Genomic DNA, 23,422 nt, shown 5'->3' on the forward strand with positions numbered 1-23,422 from the left:
AATCTTATATTTTGTGAGGATAATGGTAAGGAATGAAAAAATAATTCATATATACTATATAACTATACTGAAAGCTGCAAAATTTATAGATTTCAATTTGATGGACATCAATATTATTTAAGAATATGCAAAATACTAACCATCATATGCATCCTCAGTTTAATATAATGATTACCTGATGATTAACTTTTACATTTCAGCACCTCAGATTACAATTGATCACGAATTGGTTGAATTTATTGAGACGAGTACAAGAGGCCAGAGGACATCAGAAATGTGGCAGAAACTACATATTGGTCGTTTAACCAGTTCCATATTTGGTGATGTATTGAAGGCTGGACCCAATCCAAAGTCTTTGATCAAGCAAATTGTAGAAGGGTCTAGTCTTCAGAAGTAAGTTGTGATAGTTTATGACTTTATAATACTTGGGCATACGTGTGTATATAGGTAATGCGGAATACAAATACAGTGTAACGATAAAACCACAGGCAATTGCATCGCTTAGGGTCGAATTTACTATATAAAGTATATATAGTAAATTCGACCCCCAAGAGATGCAATTGCCTGTGGATAAAACCAGACAATTATTCCAAGCTAGGCCCACAATTCCTTAAAGTCAGGCTACATTTAATGTAGCTGGCATTATTCTCCAAGCTAAATATTCATACTACATCTGTACATGTAGTATAAATTTGTAACATTGCAAAGTATCCGTCACTACTAGTCGGGTGTTCTAACTACTGAGCTACCCTGGCTGATATCATTAATTTAATATAAATTGTTGCTTTCATATGTTGATATGGAAAACATAATATTAAAACTAAAATTATCATTATAATGTTATGAATGTAATACATTTATTATGAATGATAACATATGGGGATAAACAAACTTTAATAAATACAATGTACTTGATCGCCATGCTGTATTTCTTTTGTCATCATTTTATTTGATATATATATAACTAAAATTGTGCGGGCCTTCTTTCCCTAGGTTAAAGTTCTGTGTATTTATAAGTATGCATCTCTGCCACCAGCTGTTCAGTGGGGACAACAAAATGAGGCAAAGACACGCTCAGAGTATGTCAATCTGAAGACTGCCACAAACAACAATTTTAAAGTTGAGGATACAGGTCTCACTTTGTGCACAGATAACTCATTTTTGGGTGCCTCCAGTGACGGGAGAGTTTTTGATGGTGACAGCATAGGTGTACTAGAGATTAAGTGTCCATACTCCATCAAGGGAACTCAAGTAACAACAATGGAAGTGAGTGAGATTGTTGCAATGGGATGTCCAAATTTCTGTTTAGAATATAGTATGGAAGGACCACGTCTCAAAAAGAGCCACAAGTTTTATGCTCAAGTTCAGGGAGAAATGGCAATTATGCGATTACCATGGTGTGACTTTGTAGTATGGACAGACGCTGCTCAGAACAATATTTGTATTGACAGAGTATATTTTGATTCAGAGTTTGTGTCCTCTATGATGCCTAGACTTATTGAATTTTATATGCATCACATTATCCAGTTACAGAGCTCCAGATAATTTCTATTATTTATCTACTTTTAAGATTTTTAATCTGTTCAAATTCTGTTTTCCTGAGATATAGTCATAAGAGCAATGTCACTTTGATTTTTATTCTCCTAATGGATAGAAGTAATTCTTTTTCCAATTCAGAATTTGATAAACTTCATAATGCATATTTCTGCAAAAAATCCTCATCCTTAAATATCTGAAGCTCTGAAGTTACATTTACAATGTATCATTTGAAGTTATTGCTTTATAAAAGAAAAGTCTGACAATAAAGTTGAAATTTCATCATACTTGTATCTATATATATATATATATATATATATATATATATATATATATATATATATTATGCACTTCTGACAGGAAAGACAATTGATTTTTTAAAATTTGATTTAGATAACCACACATATCATTGTTTGTTGTACAGTATACAAATGCCAAATCATGCAATGATCAACATGCATAATCAATAATTCATTAATCAATAATTAATTAAGTTTTGAAAGAAATTATTTCATATAATCTATCCCAAATGTATAAACAAGTGCCAATATCTTTGAAGAACAGTTTCAAATGACTGCAAGTGTCATTTTTATCAGATAGCAATGGATTTCTACATTAAACTAAAAAATATTCATTTGCCAATCACAAACCAACTGGAATCATACCATAAATATGGCAAGCATGGTTTATAAATATACATGAACAAGAAACGTGTAACATATGTACAAAGGTAGAGTTGTGTACTGATCACTTAAATGAAGCATAAGAATCATTTTCTCTTTAACAAATCTCACATTTTAAAATATCTATTCAAGTTTTATGTCATGTTCCACCATAAATGTTTTGTTCTCCTAATTATCAAATTCCAAAAATAAAAACTATGTTGACATGAGTTCAATCAGAATAATTAGTTTGAAATCATTTTGAATTACAATTTGTCATTTTCATCAGTCTGAAATCAATTAAAGCAGCACTTCCTATAAAAATACACTCATGTACATAAATTGAAATTAATTTGTAATTAATGGCACATCAAGATTTGTTAGCGAACAAATCACCTGGAAAATTTTAGTGACTAATGGTTGCAAAGTTATAGGCATAACACCATCCAAAATATGGAAATTTTTAACTCGACCTATACTCCTCTCTACATGTATTCTTAATGAGGCTATCTCCTGTGTTTTGAAAACTTCATCTGTTGAAAATTGCGGACATGTACCTCTAAATGGAGGAATGTTCAAATTACATTTTTTATTTTCCAACAGATCTCTTATCGTAAAACCTTTGTCCGCCATAACACTGTCATTTTCATCTAACAGATCTATAATACCTGAATTAATTGTCAGTTCTCTGTCAGATACCTTACCTGGCCAACCTTCAGATACAAAAGAAATAACACCTGATGGTGTGATGCCAACAAGAAATTTCACAGTTGTATGATGTTTGTAGTTAGAAAATGTCATACTCTGATTTACAAGACTAGAGGACTTCTGTATAAAAAGTTCTGTACAGTCGAGTATAACTCGAACAGATGAATACTTTGATTTAAAAGATAATGGCATTGTTCTGTCAATGATATCACGTGCAGGAAATGGATTTAAAGATTTCAGTTCACATGCAAGTAAAGAAATCCAGGTGGCAAAATATTTGGAAAAAGTACTCTCTGATATACCAAATCTATGGGCAATATCAGAGGTAAACAGTCCTAGTCTAAGTCTAAGAAGGACATCAAGTAACTGGTCAACCAGCTCCAATGACCCCTTAGATTTCCTCTGTCTGTCTGCTGTCAGGTATGTGTTGGAGCCAATCCAGTACCTCATTCTCTCTGCCTTTGGTCTGATGGAGCTATATTAAAAAAAGGATTAAATTATGTATTAGGATTATACAGCAATAGAAAAACATGCAATGCAGATCTATATTTGAATGATGTAAAACTTAGCGAAAAGTAACTAAAATTACAAAGCTATGTACCACTATGTTCAAATGTGACTAAATTTGTATGCCTACTTGAAAAGCCACATAAACACTGCAAAAGAAGGCAGCCCAGTGTAAAACTTTGTCTTGGCATCATCGTTGGCAATCTTCTCTACATTCCAAATGTATCTGGAGCGTTCTCTCTTGAGGTCGTCTAACTCCTTCTTCAAGGCAAGGTTGTACTGTAGCAGAGGGTCAGGGTCACACTGTACACCTGTAATTAAAAGATAACATTAAGGATTGAGACCAGACAGATGGGTGTCTAATGACAAATTTAAATTTGAATAGTTTGGTCAAGAAAGGATACAAAACAGTGGTGGGAGAGTCAAGAGCCCCACAAGTTACCCGACAATGACCAGTATACACATAAAAGTATATGATTACTGATGTTTCTTTCATGAAATAGTTTATGATTTATAGATTTTATTTAATTTAATCTCTCATTTTTAGGGGGTGGGGGTGGGGGTCTTAACAACAATAATTATAGTAGACCTCATTCATATTTTCGTACGACATTGACTTTTGATCTGGCCAATATGTTCAAAATTCAAGCCTAAACAATTAAATTCTGTATCTATATTCAATAATATTTAAAACCTCTTTGAAATATTAATATTTTCTTTTTTTATATGTACCTTCATCTTTCAAAGTCTTTATATCACCATCATCAAGAATCATATCCTCATCATTGTTGTTGATGTCTTGTAGACAGTCGGGTTGTGATGTATAATAGCTATGTGAGTACAGACTGAAGTCGTGGTGTTTCTGCATCAAAAGTCTCTCTGTTCAATCCGTCTCGTTGATTTCCTAAAAAAAATTAATCATTTATATATATATATATATATATATATATATATATATATATATATATATGGTCATAATATATAAAACATATAATGCAGTTAAATTGTGATGTAACTCAATGTGAATAATTTTATCACAGTAACTAACTCAACTGTCATTTCACCTCATATCAATTACAATATGGAAAAAAAAGTCAAACAACATGAGCGTTCTAGTGTGGTGTTTAGTTCTACTAATGAAAGGTACTTTTCAAGTCATCAAAATTGTGTGTTACATGTATCATTTTTGCAATTGGTTGCCATCCATTAACAATTGAACATTTTCAACTTCTTGATAACTACCAGTCCAATTCTTTTTCAAATTTGGTATGAAACATATTTGGGACAAGTGGAACATAAATTGTAAATTTCAGGACTCCTGCACCCCTAAGGCCTTAGGGGTGGGACAAAAACTGTTAAATATTTACCAATTTCAAAAATATTCTTTTCTACAACCACACATGTGCAAGACAAATGATGTAGAGCAGGAAGACTACTACCAAAATTGTAAATTTCATGATTCCCTGGGTAGAGAATCTGAGCCCAGGGTAGGGTCAAACATAGTATATATAGTGTTTAAGTGTAAACACTTAATTATATCATTGATACTAAATTGAAACTAAATGGATATTTTGGAAAGAAAAGATATTCCTTTATCAAAATTGTGAATTTGATGATCCCAGGGATAGGGATTTTGGTATCAGGGTGGGACCAAAATGGCCAGTTATTAAATGTCAGAACATAAGGCATTAAGTACTGTTTCAATTCTTTTCAAATTCGGTATGAGACATTGTAAATTTGAGACTAATTCTTTATGACATTATAGTAATTTGAAGTTAATTTTTTTTTCTTTGGTAATTTCATAAATCATTTTCAATCATCAAAGCATCAGCAGAAAATTTGAACAGTTTTAAATAATTAAGAGAAGAAGAAGAAAAAAACTGGACAACGTGACCTCACAATTAGTTTTCAACGAAATACATAGTGAAAAATGGAATGACTCACTTATGGCCATACACTGAACAGTATATATACATGTATAATATATGAATCTATATATTAATTCACATAGATTACATTGATTTTTTTTCATTAAAAAAGAACAACGAAGAGACTTTGGACAGAACTCATTTATCCTAATGAATTCATTCATCTCTGCGTCAATACGACTATAGTTAAAGATGTACGTTCTACCTGTGTAAAGTCATCGTAGAGTAAACATTCAAATCACCTGAAGTAAATTCCTTTTACTGTGTCTTTCCTCTCGAGCAGCCTGTGTCTCGGACGGTTCCCTTGTCTTATACGAAAACAAAGTCGGGCGATAGTTGATGTCCGTGGGGTAGTCACTATGCCAAGAATCAACAAAATGCTCAGAGCATACCCTACTGTACTCATTTGGAGCCCAATTATTTCTGTTTATTGTCTTGATCCATGCGGCTCGCTTTCTTCTGTCTTTGGGAAATCTGAAAAAACTTACACCTTTCTCTTTTGCTTTACTTCCTTGTCGGTTCGAGCATTTAAATACAACGCACTGAATGACCATGATTTGTTGCCAATATAAACATACAATGGAACGCGGATGTTGCCGTCCGGAAGCGTTTATGCGCATGTGCGAAGTACAGTCCCGCAGTTATCGTGAAAAGGCTTATTCCTATAAAGAATAAAGCAGCATAAACGTTGACCTATGCACAGTGCCTATCACCGTGTCAATGATGTTTCATTATAATTCCAATGTTGTTTGTTACAATTCTTTTGATTGGACAAAAATAAAGCTAAATGATAATTTACAGATCTATAAATCCAAAAACGCTATTTATATATACTCGCTTGAAAACAAAAAGCATAGTGTGGGAAAACTATTCAAATTTTTGAAATCGATAATACAGGGAACGAATTGGAATTAAAAGAAACAATCTTTCTTTTTGAAGAATTTATCGACTTTTTACTCACAAACTTAACATAAGCGAGCTTCGCACTTCTATTCGGTTTGTGAGTAAAATATCCAGAGTTTACACATCGATAAATTCTTCAAAAAGAATGTTTAATCTTAGAATATTGTGAATTGTGACCAAAGTATGATGCTTAACGCTATAGGTTTTTCTAGTTGGTTTTGTTTTGCGTCCTCTCGAGAATGTTCAAAGACCGTAGAAATTAATGAGGGCTCTTTATCTTATTAATATTGACCTATGCGGGACACTTAAGCTCGTAGTAGTCGACACGTCGTGAGGGAGATCGTGAGCTGGAGCCCTACTCGTTTCAGGAAAAACATCCAACCTAAGATGTAAAAATATATAGAATGTAGGTAGTGATTGCTCCTTCGTCAAACTCTCGGCATTTAGAAGTGAGAATCGCAGACCTTTCGGATATGACCTTAAAACGTTGGCATTGGCACGTCAAGGAACATTCGCTGCTACTTCCTTCAGTGTTGTGTATAGGTATAAATTCGTGGTACTTCATCTACAGCTGGTGACGTCTCAATATAAATCAAAATTCTCGGCGAGAGGAAAAACAAACAATCAAACAAGGCCGTGGTAATGAGGCATCTTTTTCTTCTCAGCGACTAGTGTGACGAAGGATCTCCGTTGTCAAGGTAGTGTTCAAAATACGCAATGATAATTACATAATACTATAATTTCAAGAATTTAGCATTGTGGTTCTTAGGAAGAAAATATTTGAATATTTTCATTACGTATCATGATTTGATATTGTAGTACTCTTGGTGGCAAAGCACTACAAATATCGGCCACTATGACAAAATAATTGGCTATCAGGAATACTTGAATTCAGAAACTCTGCACGGGTTAACACGAGAATAGGGTAAAAGTAGGACAAAATAATGTGTAAAACTAGTTCAAGTCCAATTGTATCACAATATACAAAACTTTAATAACCGCCGCGGTGGTTTAGAGGTTAGAGCGTTCGCCCCGCAAGCGGAGGCCCGGCCGCGACAGACCTAGGTCGTTTAAACAGATAGTGACAGATCCATCGGCCAAATTTTGGCATCAGGTGTGAATGTCATGGGTCCTCAGAGATGACCTTAAAATAGATGTCCCGTGTAACAGTAGGTATGACAAGCTAAAGAACCCCCACTGCTTAATGGCCGTAAGCGCTGAGCAAAGGCCTAAATTTGAAATTCGAGAGAGAGAGAGAGAGAGAGAGAGAGAGAGAGAGACAGAGAGACAGAGAGAGAGAGAGAGGAGAGAGACGTTAAACAAGATTCAAATCAATCAATCGACCCGATTTCAGAGTTGTAGATTGAACAAATTTGAATATTTAGTTAGTATGGAAGATTGCAAATTTTTTTTTTCGTCAGAATTTTTAAACACTTCACCTGATTGTCAATATAGTTTTCAGTTACCAGTATCTCTGCATGTAAATAGGTACTATGATTCTGCATTTTATGGATACTTTGTGCCAAGTTTCATTAAAATGATACTGAGATTCTAGGGAAAATTGAAAATGCTGACAAGATTAAATGTAAATTCTCCATAATTCTGAAGAACGTTTAGTAAATTTTATTAAATTTTAAATCACAAAACCGTTTCAAAATCACCAACTCCAAAATTTACGCTTATAAATTAAAGAATATTACTTTTTGACACTATATTGAGCTGCTTCAATAAAACTGAATTCCTCAATATAGTCCTTTTATGAAAAGAATGCTTATTCAACATCATTATATTCCTACATACTGAAAGTGATATGAAATATATGCTGAAGTTTACTATTGACAAAATCCATGTAGTATTTGATGATAAGCTTTTAAAGCAGTCTGGTGGAATTCGAATGAGTACAGTTTGTGCTCCACTATTAACTAACTTTCAGTGGTAATCTTTGAGGTCACGTTAAGTAAAAAAAAAACTTCATAAGAAGCAGAAAAATATCTCTGTGGCCTTCAACTTGATATTTTCATACATCTACAACGTTTTTGGATCTACCGGGGTATTAATATATCAATTTTCTTCCACATTTGGATTTTGTATATCCCCAGTAAACTAGAAATTAAAGATGTCATAGAATTTTCCAAATAAGTTGTATGTTTGGGAGTTTTACTATAGATAGACATTAATTCGTAACTAGAATTTTAACTTCGAGACAAACGGCAGGACGTCAGCGTCTCCATCGTTATTTTTTGGTGTTGGTTGGGTGTATATGGTTGAATTTTTCAATCATATGAAGACGCCACCATTGTCGGTGAAGGAATGCACCATTTTGTCCGATGCTCGGCGCGTACGGCCTTTGAGCAGAGCTGTGGGGGTGTCTTTACCGCGGCACACCTGCTGTAACACGTGTTCTTGATTACTGCGATCTCTTCCGAAGGACTGTCCTTGTGAATTGCCTATCATGATAAGCAACAGGTACTGAGGACATATTCTAAGCGAGATTTGGGGTAAAAGTTGGCATCAATACACACCTGATAATATAAATGCTGAGCACACATATAAAAACAAAGACCAAGTGCTACCAGTATCATTTGCAATATTCAGGCATACCAGTTTGTATTTGCCTTGTCAAAACATATAAAATCAACTGAAGTGTTTACCAAAAATTAAAAATTCCGATTGTCCAAATCTTAAATAATCTTGCATGTTTACAACAAAACACCCCATTCCTAATACCAAGTACATACGTCATGATGTTTTTGAGCAGACATAAAAGCGTACAAAAGATCCCGTTCTTCTCCGTTCAGACGCCCTGGGTGAACCGGTCTCTGTCGTTACTGTGATATGTTTCTAAACCTTAATGCAGTATTATCTGTTGAAGACTATGTTTGGCAGATCTCACGTTGTTGTTTTGTCTATTCAAACCGCAAAAATAATAATCCTGTTATTAATCCCTACTGTGAACGAAAGCCAGAAAGTTGTATATTCAGCTGATCCCACCTCTGGTGTTTTCAATAATCAGTGTGTGCCCTACTAATTTTTAAGGATTGATGAGATTAATCATTGTACGGTATTGTCACTTTTGTCACGAATGTAAAACATTGCACGCTATGATTTCATCTTTTGATTTTCTATAATCATACAACTTTCGATAACTTTGTGACAATATTTAATGAAGCTTTGTGATTAAATGTATTGCATGATTTCACTATAAATTTCTAGTGCAGCTTTGACTTAATTTATATAGTTTCGAGAGTTGTGACCCAAACACGAGGTGTGGTTGAAGTGTTACTTTAAGACTCTATAGGAAATGTGAAGATAACCAACAGTGATCAATTTCATAACTCCTTTAAGGAATACAAAATAGAGAGTTGGGCAAACACGGACCACTTGATATACCAGTGGTGGAATCAAGTGCCCAAGAGGAATACGCATCCCCTGTGGACCGGTCACACCTGTCGTAAGCCTTATATCTTGATCAGGTTAATGAAGTAATCCGTTGTCAAAATCAATGTGCAACGAACATCCTACCAATCGGTATGAATTTGACTGTGGATAAATCCGTTTACCTGATCAAGATATAGAACTCAAGGCGGGTGTGACAAGTCGATAGGGGATGCTTACACCTCCTAGGCTCCTGATCCCGCCTCTAGTCTTTCGAGGGTTCCGTGTTTCCCCAATTATCCATTTTGTATTACTTATAGGAATGACGAGATTGATCACTGTTCGTTATCTTCACTTTTCACTTCGAAGGAATCACTTTGAATTATTTTTTTTAAGAACCTCTATGTACCATAGGATGGGACCACAAGACGGGTTCAAAGATTAGTGAAAAAATGTTTGGAAACTTTCTCATGAACCACAAAGATACAATATATCATCTCTACAAATACCCTTAGTCCGTAAGGGAGGCTTGATCGTGTAGAAAACTATTCTTCTAAACCACCAAATGTTACAAATAGAAAATGCAAATCATTTGAACTAGAAGAGTTGAACTTCTAGGGAGGTGTTGGACCAGCTGAGGTACCATACACCGGTTACGGAATCCGTCTGACCGCCACCTGTTTCCAGTCAAGGTGTATTGATTATAGGAGTTATGAGACTGATTACCTTTTGTTATCTTCACCTTTCATGAACAGAATGAAAGGTGAAGATAACGAAAAGTAATCAATGTCAACACATAAAAACAAGTGCTTTCAAAATTTCACAGCCATTTCTTTATTTGAAGAAATATAGGAATTGCCAGAAAATATTCTGCATAGATGGTTAGATCTGATGTTTGCAAAACAATATGAATTGTAGACATATTCTTCTTCAGTACAGAATTTGTTCTGCAGTTTGTGTAAGTAGATGAAAATGAATTTTAAAAGGATAGACAGAAAATGGATCACGTGTCTGAAATATATTACGTTACAAAACTTATCTAGATAAAGATAATATACGATTATGGACTGCATAGCAGGGATACATCACAAATTATCAGGTCTTATCAGATCTTAGTAGGGTTATCACCCGAGCGAGCCTATGCACCCTACTCAGACCTGGTAATTTGTGACCTCTCCCTGCTAAACAGTCAATAATAGTTTCATTATCCTGAAGAATCTGAACGTTAAAAAACTATCACACAGTTATTGATTTGTACCATATATCTTTTTGTATTATTCAGAACGTCAACAAATTCGTAACAACTTTCTCTGCAAAAAATTCCAATAAATTTTCAATAGTATTCGGGGGATGAAATCAATTGTACCCTTCACTACATGCACTTTTGTTTTACACTCAGTGTCATACATTTATTAGATATATATGTTAATGAAAGCAAAACATTGAAGTTTGAGAAAGTTGAAAGAGGGAAAACTTTCAATTGTGACATCACAGTAAAATGACACAAAAACATAATGTAAAACGTAAAGATTTCGTAATGTATTTCAAAACAAAAACGTAAACGTCAAGTGAAATGCAAAATTGCATTAGAATTAGTTGTCCCCCTATACGTGAGGGAGATGTAACAAATTGTCTCCCTTTACGTGACTAGTCCTAGACCAATGAAATAGACTGTAGTATTCTGAAGGATAATAAGAGCTGTTGCCGTTGCTATATTAGTTGTGACATCATGACTAACGCTAGACCTCGTGGAGGACTGTAAGATCATACATGTAGTTGTTGGGGGTGATAATGCTCTCAAACTTGACGCGTCATATTTATATTTCTTCCTCTCTGAAGATATCTTATATACACTTTGATATGTCTTCTATTTCCAATAAGATATATCATGTAAGTTACAGTCTTCTATAGGCTTTATGAAATATATAAGATATCTCATGAAATATATGAAATATCTTATAAAGTATTTGAGATAAGCAAGAATTCTTATACAGTTTAATTGATTGATTGAATATTTTTTAACGTCCCTCTCGAGAATATTTCACTCATATGGAGACGTCAACACTGCCAGTGAAGGGCTGCAAAATTTAAGCCTATGCTCGGCGCTTATGGCAGGGAAAGATCTTTATCGTTCCACACCTGCTTTGACAAGGGACCTCGGTTTTTGCGGTCTTTGAAATATGTTATAAAATAAGATATCCTATTATATAACATGCCTCAAAGTTCATAATATATCATTTATATTTTATTTATACGTTATAAACTTTAAATCTTACAATTTTGTAAAATATTTTATAACTTTTAATAAGATACCTTATAGCTCTTATAAGATATCTTATTAAAGAAATTTTATAAGATATCTAATATATTTTATTCGATATCTCATAATATTCACAGATATCCTGTTTATTAAACAAGGTAACCCATAAATTTATGAGATATTTGTTTCCAATTGGGTGGGGAAAAAACGAAATAGAATGAATAAAATCTATATAGTTAATTTGAATTCTTGCATAGTGGTACCGTTTAATTATGGTGATAAACGGCAGTTATAGAAAGGCGAGATCCCATAATTGAATGTCGCTTTAGTTGAACATTGAATCTAAAAATAAGTTTGATTACTTGTATTCCAGTGACGTCCATCAAACCATTTTATTTAGATGCATTTTGAAAAAGAAAGTCAATTACCCGTGTGTAATAAAATAAGATATGTGTGCGGTTGTCGCGGTTTTCCAAAGTGTTTGCCATGATAGTGAAAATTCGGGGAGGGGAGAGTTACAAGTTACGACTGTGGAAAATGGATTTTACAGAGCAACTTTTTGTGGTTTTGTTTATTAAAATTGTGTCTGAAATCATTTCAGAGAAAAGTTTCACAAGTCTACGACGTAATAATGCTCAGGTTCAACTGAAGGGGAGTAAACTCTGACATACCAATTTCCTCTTCAATGATTTAAGAACCTTCACATGATTTCAACATATTTGTAATGAGAGTTTCTTATGCCAAGAATTACAAATAATGAGGAAAATTCCTTCATTTTCTTTCATACCACTGTTTATCCTTCATACAACTATGCGTAGCGACACTTCTCCGCGAGTTACGCCCCTTTGCGGGGTCAAACAAAGGTCAGTCGGTTTAAATTCAAGTTTTCCTTCTTTACTACCAAATGGAAGAGGTTCTTGTTGTGTAATATACGCGGGTAGGTTAAGGCAGCTAGGTAATGAAAAGCTTTACTGGGATAAAATCCGCGAAACAATGTGACGTCACAATTGAAATGCTTGTTCCGGTTCCTGCGCAATAAAAATGTGTGTGCTAAATATTATACAGTTACACAGTTTTATTCTTTGAATGTAATTTGTTTTAGAAGGAATTGAAATAATGAACCTAGTAATCATTTCATATTTATTCAACTATCATATTTCTTTATTTATTTTTTTTATATTTACGCAACATCATTGACATGCACTTGAAAAAGGTTTGGTTGCAAGTTTTTGAATTCACATCAATCATCGATGACAATAGACAATAGACCAGTTTTACTTTAGTTTAGATAAAGCAGTGATTTATTGAACAAAGTGTTTGTCAACGGAATACCAATCTTTTTAAATTCAATTTTCATGTGTTTTCTTTGATATTGGAGAGGAGAATACGGCTTCCCATGAAACACTCTGTTGACTAAACATGGCAATTATGTCGACCTTCGTTACGTCCAAGACGGCCTAAGAGAAGAGACACGTGACCTGTTGAATAGAACTACTGCGTTGTCTATGAATGGTCCGCAGGGCAGGACTTCCTCCTGTTGACATCTCGAGATGTGTACTTTTCTATTCATCATTTCAGAGTATTTGTTTACAGTGTGTACATTTCTGTGAAAGGTGTCAGTAGGCACATGCTATTCTCTAGCAAATTTTGTACACATTATTTTCTGATTCTTTTATCAATAGTGTACCGCTTGTCAGATGTTAGGATATATCTGATCATTTTTCTGATAGAGCTGATACAGAACTTTTATTTTTATAAACCAATAAACAAATTTATTAGTATATTCTTTATTCTTTCAATTTGATAGATATTGTTGAAAAGATTATTTCAAAAGGTCATGACATGTGGTTTTATTCATGTAACCTATATGGTAAACAGGAAAGCAAACTAGTGAATTTTGAATTGGGGATGATCTCAAAAGTAGTCCGGACAGGAAGTGTTATATACAACAGGCGTTTGATAGAGCTATGGTACATGTATATCAAACTAGCGATATTCACCAAACGATTGAGGTATATGGGGAAAAACATGACTGTAGCATTCAACAGAAGAATTCATCGTCATTCAGAAATCGGACAGTGTTTAGTTCTTAGGAGTTCGCTGGTCTGCCCTGATACAGATCTGGGTAGTTTTCATTGAGATGCTTTATGAAGGGATCGCCGTGCAAACCGATCATAAATTCTAGTATGTTTTCTGGCTCCGCCATGCTGTTTTCTATCATTGTATGATGACGATAACTCTGCCTCTTTTGAAGGGCATCAAACCACTCTCCTTGTCTTTTGTTGACAGCAGACTCAACCCCTTTGTCGTCGTGATTGGGAACAAGGATGTCGTGTTTTGAAGGATTTTGGAAATACACTATCTCATCTACGCATGCGCAGTTTTGTCTGTAACTTCCTGGACAATTACATTGGCCTTTGCTGCTTTTGAGATGCATTTCTATTTTTTGTTTTCCGTCAATTCTGGAAAAATAAAAAAAGATTCAAAACTCACTCTTCGTAACAGTAAGTTCATAAATCGGTCTTCATTTATATGTAATCAGACGAGAATTCCATCTTTAAAATTGTGGAGGAGCGTTCCATGTTTGCACCTCTTTTCTCTAAAAAGGAGGTTTTTTAAATTTTAAACACAGGTGGGGGGACATGTCCCATATTTCATTAAACCCACCTCTTTTCAAACATTTTCTGATCATACCAGGAGGCGAGGAACTGTTTCTTAGAAACTATGAAAATCCGAAAACGAATGACAGGGGGGATAGCTTTTTCATGAAATCCGAAACATGAACTTCGGATGTATGTGGCTTTTGAGTTGATAGTGATGGTGCTTGAATATTTTACCTGTGTATTCCTTGTAACACGACCATTCTTTGGGTACAAGAATAAACTTTAATGCTATACTGGGATATAAGAATTTCATAAATCTTGTTTGCATATGAAATACATATAGATAAGACTCGTGGTGTGTGTGTGACAGGGATTTCTTACTCCTACTAGTAGGTGATCCCACCTCTGGTATATCCAGATATCCGTGTTTACCCTACTTTAAGGTGACTCCATATTCGCAGTTTTATCTGATACAAGTTTGAAAAGTGTATTTATTTCCATTCATTAGAGTTAAAACTAACAAATTATCAAATAAAATACATAGGTCATCACACTTTTTAAGATGAGAGACGTACAGAAACAGAATCATATATCACCGTCAGAAAATTGCTATTTTCCTTAAACAACGTTATCAAATTTTCATAAAAACTGGTTATGACGATACAGTAACATTCATAACAATTTCATGAAACTATATCTTCACAAAAAATCTGTAAAAAATAAAGGAAATCTATCGCATAATAGACTAGATAAAGAAATCAATAGAAACAGAGTTATTGCCCTTGGATTCAATATTTTGACATGTTTCATTGATTATTCCTCGATAACTTAGACTTTTAAAATAGTTTATTTCTAACAAGATTTTTTACAATAAGTATCGGAAAATACTCCAACAAAATTTATGTTCGTATCATGCATAAATCTAAATAAATAATTGATTTTGCAAAATCTGATGACATCACAGGAGGGTGGAATTACATTAAATTTAGTATTCTTTATATAACCTATGATATTGACCACTGTTCGTTTATAAATCTATAACTTTCCATTGCTGTTATCTTAAGTACTGGCATTAAAGAAAAACGGGATGATTTTATCTTCTCCATCGTCATATTCCCATATTAGGTAGAATATTCCATTATCACCTGCATATGGTGTTTATATATCTCAACTGATTCGACACGCAAGAGCTTGTTCTGCATATAGTCAGTTTTTAAATCGAGGCAAGCTACTGACAAACAAGTTGAAGGTAGAGGGGTTTCAACAGTCTCGATTGAAGTCAGCATTTCGCAAATTCTATGGTCGTTATAACGTTCTAGTTTGCAAATACGACCTATCATTGGCTCAAATGCTGTCTGGCGTATTGTTACACCGTTCTTAGAACACTGATTTTGACTACGGATAACTCCGTTTACCTGATCATTATATAGGGCTCCCGGCGGATAAGACCGGTCGACAGGTCATGCTTATTCCTCCTATCCACCTGATCCCACCTCTGGTGTGTCCAGGGGTCCGTGTTTGCCCAACTATATATTTTGTATTGCTGATAAGAGTTATGAGATTGATCACTGTTCGTTATCTTCACCTTTCATTTGGCCTCTAAATTAGTTTAGCTAGATAGTAAAAACTCGTTAATGCATTCATGCGCATCACTAATTATATAACAATGCATTTGGCTTTCAGGATGACAATGACTGGGGAACTGTTTTGTTTTCGTCCTTCTAATAGGCGACAAAACACATTGCCACTTATCACAAGTACGTATTTTTTGTATTGCTTATAGGAGTTATGAGATTGATCACTGTTCATTATCTTCACCTTTCAGAATACGAAACTTTTCCTTTCAAGATATTCAATATATTAAATTATGGTGTTGACTTTGTAGTATATCGTTTTACGTCCCATTCGAAAATATTTTTACTCATATATTTTAGAGACATGACCAGCTTTTCGTAATTGACCAATATTCATGACAGCATTGACCGTAGTAGAGAGAGAGAGAGAGAGCTCTGTTTCGTGCAAAACCCATTCTTACAAAGACCTCCGTTTCCAGTGTCATATCTCAAATACCTGTAACTTTCATCTCTAATGCCGTGTGGGCGAAGGAACAGTCACTAACTATGTTAAAGCTGACATGAATTAATAAATATAGTATAATTCTATATGTCCGCCATATTTCTTTGCTAATCCGCCATATTAGTTGGATATTCTATTGTTATATTTATCAGGGTTCGCATGGTATATAAGGGTACGAGTTGTGCTACGCTTCACTTCACATCAGTGTCTTTGATTTACCTGTGCGGGTAGCTTCGACAGGTAACACGTACATCTCCGATACTAATTTATAGGACACCAAGAAGAAATGAAATCACGTTTTGAAACACCATGCAGTGCTCAAAATTACAATAAACATATCGTACAGTAGTAAATCATTCTAAAAGCTTTGGATAAATAAATATAGAATGCCTTTTCTTTACGTGAATGTGGTACATTTGCAATAAATACGTCAAAACTATACAAAAACGCGGAAAAATATTTCAGATGAAATGGAATAAGCAAAGGGTATAAATTCTATACCATTCACACTTACTTCAAGCAAAATGCAAATACATAAATGCTACTATACGGAAAAAGAAGACATGGTCATGTATGCTCGCCATGAAAAAGCATCGAATGCGGATGATTATTTACCTGGGTCTACTCGTAATATCTGTAAAGGACCGAAGATGTACGTGTACACTTGTCGAAAATACTCAAAGTAGTAGTAAAACTCCCTTTATTAGCATAATCCATGAAACAAAACGGTACACTCCATTTGTATTCCAACAGTAAACAACATTGTCCATTGTACAGACTGCGACACACTTAGCCCGTGCCGATCAGCTATCTTCAATCAGGGGAAGTATCAGAGTAGAATATTTACCCTGTATTGTGAATGAATCCTTATACCGTATGATTTGCTTGTCAGAGTATTGCAGATTTATAAATCAGGAAATCTTTTGGGTACATAAATTCATTGTGCATAGATAATTTGCATATACAACACTGCACGAGTGTATGGAGAGAGAGAGAGAGAGAGAGAGAGAGAGAGAGAGAGAGGGGGGGGGAGAGAGAGATTCAAACGATGATCTTGTAATAATCGCGCTCTTGTTAAGACAAATGATATCGTTAATTCAATACATGTATAACAGAACAGTAACTTAATATTGCTCTCATTAATTGATATTACAGATTTATTTGATTCATTTAAAGCACGCAATAATTAAAAATTAAACATATCTTTAAATAATGTTATTTTCAATTACTTCATTTTATGCTAATTCGGCGCTTAATAGATCTTATATATCTATGCCATTTTGCTTTATTACATTCTGCGTCGGATGCAAATTGTAGTAATGTAAACTGTAATAATTGAGTTTATCATATGCGTAGTTATCAAGCACATATAATTTTTTTTTATTTAAACATATTTTATTGAGAAACTCAACAGGATTGGGCAACAGGCATAGCCTATATATGTAGGCCCTCTCCCAAATACAAAGGTCAAAGTACTTGGAATCAAGGGGAGGGGCCAACAGTGTCTGTCCCCCACCTTTGATAACAATATCCACTTTTTTGTTATTTTGTTTGTTTGGTTTTTTCTTATGTTTTCTGCCACACTCAACAATTTTTCAGTTATCTGGTGGCGCCCAGTTTTTGTTGGTGGAAGAGAGAAACCAGATACAATGTACCCGGGAAGAAACCACCGACCTTCCGAAAGTAAATTGGGAAACTTTCTCACTTACCGGCGCGAGCGGGTTTCGAACCCGCGCCGACAGATGCAGAAGTGAGAGGCCGTTATTTTGTAATGCAAATAAAAAAATATATTGGGTGACAACCCCCTCCCCCCAAAATTGACCCCAGCTTGAAAGTTCTGATATAATAGTAGAAGACACACACCACCACCAATTAAGAAAATTAAGATATTATGAGGCACTCATAGTAGAGGACTCTAACCACCCCATCCCACCCCCAACAATGGAAGAAAATAAAGTGTAGGGGGAAATTATTGAGGCAGTCAAAATAAAAGACTCTTGTAACCCTTCGCCCCCACATTAGGACTTTGAACATCGGATAAAACATCTTGGTTTGTTTGGGTTTTATGTTTTATTTTATTGATGTTTTCGTTCATCTTTTTAATTATTATTTTGAATGGCAAGAAATTTTAAAGATTCCAATTTTCCATTTTCTTTTCTTCCTGTTGTACCCCCCACCCCATGAAAAATGACGATACATGTCTGGTTATTACATGTACATTTTGCTTTTCAACACATGCATGCATACTAATTGTATGGTGTAGAATTGCACCCTTTACCAAGTTTTACTTCATTTACACAGTGTAAGGAATGGTAAACCAAAAACACAAAACAAAATTCATAAAGGCCAAGATAGTTTTAAGCGTAGGAACTTCATTCACGAATACATAAATACATGTATTCAGAAAAATCGCATGCATGCATTGCAGGACTATAGCATATGTGTGTTTTAACGTTTCTGTAACATGCCATAATGATTATTTTCATTTCGGAGATCTGGCGCAATGGATATATTCTGAAAATAGACATACCGTTGTACGTCGAAATTTCAAATTCAAATGTATCCGATAAGATGTTAGTATTCATAAATTAGTAAAATTCGTGTTGAGGTTTTTTTTTTTTAATATGATACAGTGTCAATCTACTGCAATGCATTAGTAGGATATGCAAAAGGCAAGAGTATCAACATTTTTTAGTATCGATATCTATATGATCACGAAAAAACATTATAATGTATATTATCCGAATTCATATGCCGATTTAGATATCAATAAAAACAAAGCTGCATAGTTTGGGGGAGGGGGTTTAAATGAGTCTGATGAAATTAAAAGAAGGAACCCCACATTTGCATTCAAACTAGATGTACTTCAAAATGATTTTATTTCTGCTCTGACTGAAAGCATGATTCTAAATTCGGGAACGAATCTTGCATACAAAATAATCAAATGGGGAACACATAAATCCGAGCTCCTTTGCAATTTAATGAAATGCAGATATGCACCTTTCTTTCAACACGAATTGGTGTTGTTTCAGGCACGTATACAGGGGGTTGGGGTGGGCAGGGAGGCTGAGCTGGTCTGCTCTCCCCACTTTTTTGACAATTTACTTTTTTTCGTTATTCTAACATACAAAGTCAGTATTTTCTACATGCACAGTTAAAACTGATATTTTTTTTTGATTTGTAATGAATTCAATTATAAGCATCAACTCCTGTAAGTTTTTAATATATTGTCAATAACAAATTTTTAAATAGCTGAAAATTTTTAATGCTTGTAAGCTTACCATTATATCAGTGATCAATTTTCTTTCCTTCTGTGAAATGATATATTGTACATCGAAGTAGGACAGTCTCTCTCTCTCTCTCTCGTCCAATCAATGAGTATGGACAAACGGAGACCGTAAATAATTATGTGGTTCCCAAAGAAACAATAAAACTATATTTTCGTTTATACATTTCCTTTTTTATATGTGTCTATGTGTAATCAACTGTTTATTATGGATTGCAAATGTAATACCCGAATTTTTAAACAGATGTACTGTATATTTTCGATCATTATTCCCTTATTTGTATATCCAAGTTTGTATATGATCATCGATAAATTTTGAATTGAGCACGCAATATATCCAACCAGATGCTCAGTGTATATGATTAGATTCCCGATTTCAATAAACTGCAAAACCTCGACCAGACAAGCATTCAATACAGGAAAAATTTTCGACTCTGACATCTCCCCCGATTGAATACACCCCGTTTGGCACGGGTGAAGTGTGTCGCAATCTGTATGATGGAATGACAACTTGTTGTAAACAAATCAAATGGAGTTTATCATTTTGTTTCGTGGATTTATCAGAATAAAGAGAATCTAATATTTTCGGTAAGTGCACATCTCCGATACCTGTTGAATAGACGTCCGTATTTGATACGAGTTTTTTTGACGAATATGCCACGTGCATTACATATTATGCATATGGCATGGACCTGTATTTTGCAAGAATTGATATAAATAAAATATTTTATGCTCTTTGCTTATTCCATTCTATCAGTATGTAATTGGCAAATGATTTCTCCGCATTTATTTCATAAGAAACTGCAAATACTTGCATGCAGTTGCAAGTATGCAAGAAAAGCTTTTTTTTTTTTTTTTGCATCTTTTCTAAATTATCTAAACTTTTGGAATGTTGCATTGCTATACAATAAATATTTTGTAATTTTGAGCAAAGCATGTTTTAAAATGTTATTTTATTTGTTTCGCATTCCCTATATATTACTATCGGAGATGTACACTTGTCGAGTCCACCTAGAAAAATCACTCAGGTGTGACAATCACATTTGGAGTATATATGGGTAGAGTAAATTAGGCTACCTGAGAGAAATATGGCGGATAAGATGAGAAAGGTGTACGTATTTATTAATTCATGTCAGCTTTAAACATATTAGGTTTAACGCGGCACCAAGATTTCATCAGGGGATTTTGGTTGCGAAGCTAACATAGTAACTGTTTAAAACTTTCTTAAGCAGGACATTAAACACTATACAATCAATCAATTTGGATATACCAGAGGGCTACAGATACACCCCTTATAAAATGTCTTCGATTACAAGGCAGTTTAATTTCTGCGCATGATCAGGGTCTTATTTCTTTTTTTCCATCGCCATCTCAAAATTTAGAATAAAACAATTTCTATCATTTTTTTTTCACACTATCCTTTAGTCGAAAAAATCCGTTAAACACATTTAGTATGTCCATCATTTTCTTGCAACTACCTAATAAATTAGAAAAACAATCACCAAAGCGTAATTGGTAGAACCAGCACCATTAGATTACAATAAATTTGGCAAATACTCACCCTACTTTACCAGTTATTTGCCCGTTGCCATTCTGTAGGAGACGAAATCTCAGTGGCGTGAGAAGTCTGACTTCCTGGAAAGCTTTAGCGTCTATTGCTAGAATGGACACTAACATTATTGCGCATGCTCTGAAAGTTTCCATTTTCTTCCTGTGATGTACAAGACCTGTATGACGAATGTCCTGCATTTATATAGGCTTTACTTAAAGCGTGGGTTTGGTAGACGTCTGACAGATGATGGATCTTTTCAAAAGGCTCAGGTGATGTTGTTTAAAGAAACTACATTTTGTAATTACGATTACCTGTGCGACTGGGTACCTTATTTTCAAGAGAATGTCATCCGGTTCTATGACGTTTTAAACTACGAATTCGTTCATTCAACTGAATGACTACAAAGGGTGTTATTTCCGGATAATAATAGAGGACAATACTGTAGTCTGGGGTTCATGTCTGATAGAAAGCTTAGTAATGTATATTTAGTGGTGCTCTACTGTAGCTACATCTTTACCTCGGCGTTAATGATATACACTACATGAGGATTCACCAGGTGTATGAAAAAGTGGAGATAACTTTCTTGATTCACATAAAAAATATCTGAGGCAGCATCAACGTTAACCTATGCGCGGGGCTTAACGTCGTATAAGTGATTTTTCATTATCTTGTAAATTGTAACCAATGTATGATGCTCAACGCTGTATTTTGTTTTTTGTTAAGTCCCGTCAAGAATTTTGTTACCCATATCGCTGAAGACCGTAGTAATGAAGGCTCTTTATCTTATTAGTTTTGACCTCTACGTGGCGCTTAAAGGTCATAGGAGACGCTTTTTAACAATACCTTTTCACTCAATAATTATCAACTCGTTCATTAGACTCCTCTTAAAAATGTTTTTTTGAGATTCATAACGATATCAACTCGAAGAAATCGAAGTGCAAAGGTACTCTGAATAGAAAAATCGTTACTCAATTATCGTTCCTGATTCCCCGCATTTGTGACGTCATAAGAGACCACGATCAGATTTGTGATTCAAAACAAAAACAAACTTATAGACGATTTATTCACAACTGGAGGGGTTTTTGAATGAGGAACCATAGTTTGTTATACAAGGATTTCACTTTGAACTCATGATTGATGCAAATGCCAGCCTGACATCGACCATTTTTCATCGGAGGACGAGCAAGATCGAAGATCGATCAAGATCGTATATATTCTGAATCAGTTGAACTAATACTACTACTGACTGGTTGATAATAAATGTATGATATTTTAGAGTATATTCTCTGATGATGAGATATGGATAGTTATTACCTGCAATATTTCTATCCCCATGCAGACAAGCAGGATCCTTCTATTTTTTTTTCAAAGGGGGGGGGGGGCAAGTTGCAGGTTGATTGACAATCACCACCGTCCTCTTTCGGTTCTACGTGCCTAAACCCAACCCTGACTAGGATTTATTTTATAGCCAGATCAGAATTTCCTTTGCACACATCGTGAGCGCCGTATTTTGAATTTCTTTTCATTAGGATTTTTGCATGTAATATGTGCAGGTGAATATAATAGTAAATATATGTGGCTACTTAAGGTGGATCGATCCTCAAGTGACTTATCAATATGAATGGTTAAAAGTGGAAAAACTGTATTAATTTCCACTCAATATAGTTTAATTTAATCAATAACCAAAGAAAATGTGTATGTTGCCACCTTTTTAAAGATGTCAGACATACAAAAACAGATATATATATATCAACATAAAAAACCACACATTTTCGGTAAACAGAATAATGAAAATTAATAAAAACTTGTTGAAATGACAAATTTTAAATGTCAACAGTTTAAGAAAACTGCTAATTCATAGATATATAAAAATCAATTGTGGATATTAGGGAAATCATTGTGTCATAGACATGCAGTAGAGGAAATTCGAGCATAGGAGTTATTGCCCTTGACAACATTTTTAAAATTATAAATAATTGATTATCTATGGAAAATAAAAACTTTTTCTGTATCAAAAGTTTACCAG

General features: G+C 34.4%; 1 protein-coding gene and 1 pseudogene across 1 annotated transcript; both read right to left on the reverse strand.

Moving 5' to 3' along the window:
* Positions 1-2,207: 2,207 nt before the first annotated feature.
* LOC125669442 (uncharacterized) lies at positions 2,208-5,989 on the reverse strand (annotated as a pseudogene).
* Positions 5,990-13,668: 7,679 nt separating this feature from the next.
* On the reverse strand, positions 13,669-21,552 carry LOC125662264 (uncharacterized). Its single transcript, XM_048894436.2, has 2 exons — positions 21,406-21,552; positions 13,669-14,341 (listed from the first exon to the last, which is right to left on the reverse strand). The coding sequence occupies exons 1-2, from the start codon at positions 21,546-21,548 to the stop codon at positions 13,969-13,971; spliced, it is 516 nt and encodes a 171-aa protein (XP_048750393.2). The 5' UTR covers positions 21,549-21,552; the 3' UTR covers positions 13,669-13,968.
* Positions 21,553-23,422: the final 1,870 nt, after the last annotated feature.

Source organism: Ostrea edulis, chromosome 8 (assembly GCF_947568905.1).
Source record: "Ostrea edulis chromosome 8, xbOstEdul1.1, whole genome shotgun sequence".
NCBI classification, from domain to species: domain Eukaryota; kingdom Metazoa; phylum Mollusca; class Bivalvia; order Ostreida; family Ostreidae; genus Ostrea; species Ostrea edulis.

What these genes read in the sequence shown, in the direction of transcription:
- LOC125662264 (XM_048894436.2), bottom strand. Translation starts at nt 21,548, where the DNA reads ATGGAAACTTTCAGAGCATGCGCAATAATGTTAGTGTCCATTCTAGCA. An exon ending in CAAATAACTGGTAAAGTAGG is followed by an intron (nt 14,342 to 21,405) that starts GTGAGTATTTGC and finishes TTATTTTTCCAG; the next exon opens with AATTGACGGAAAACAAAAAA.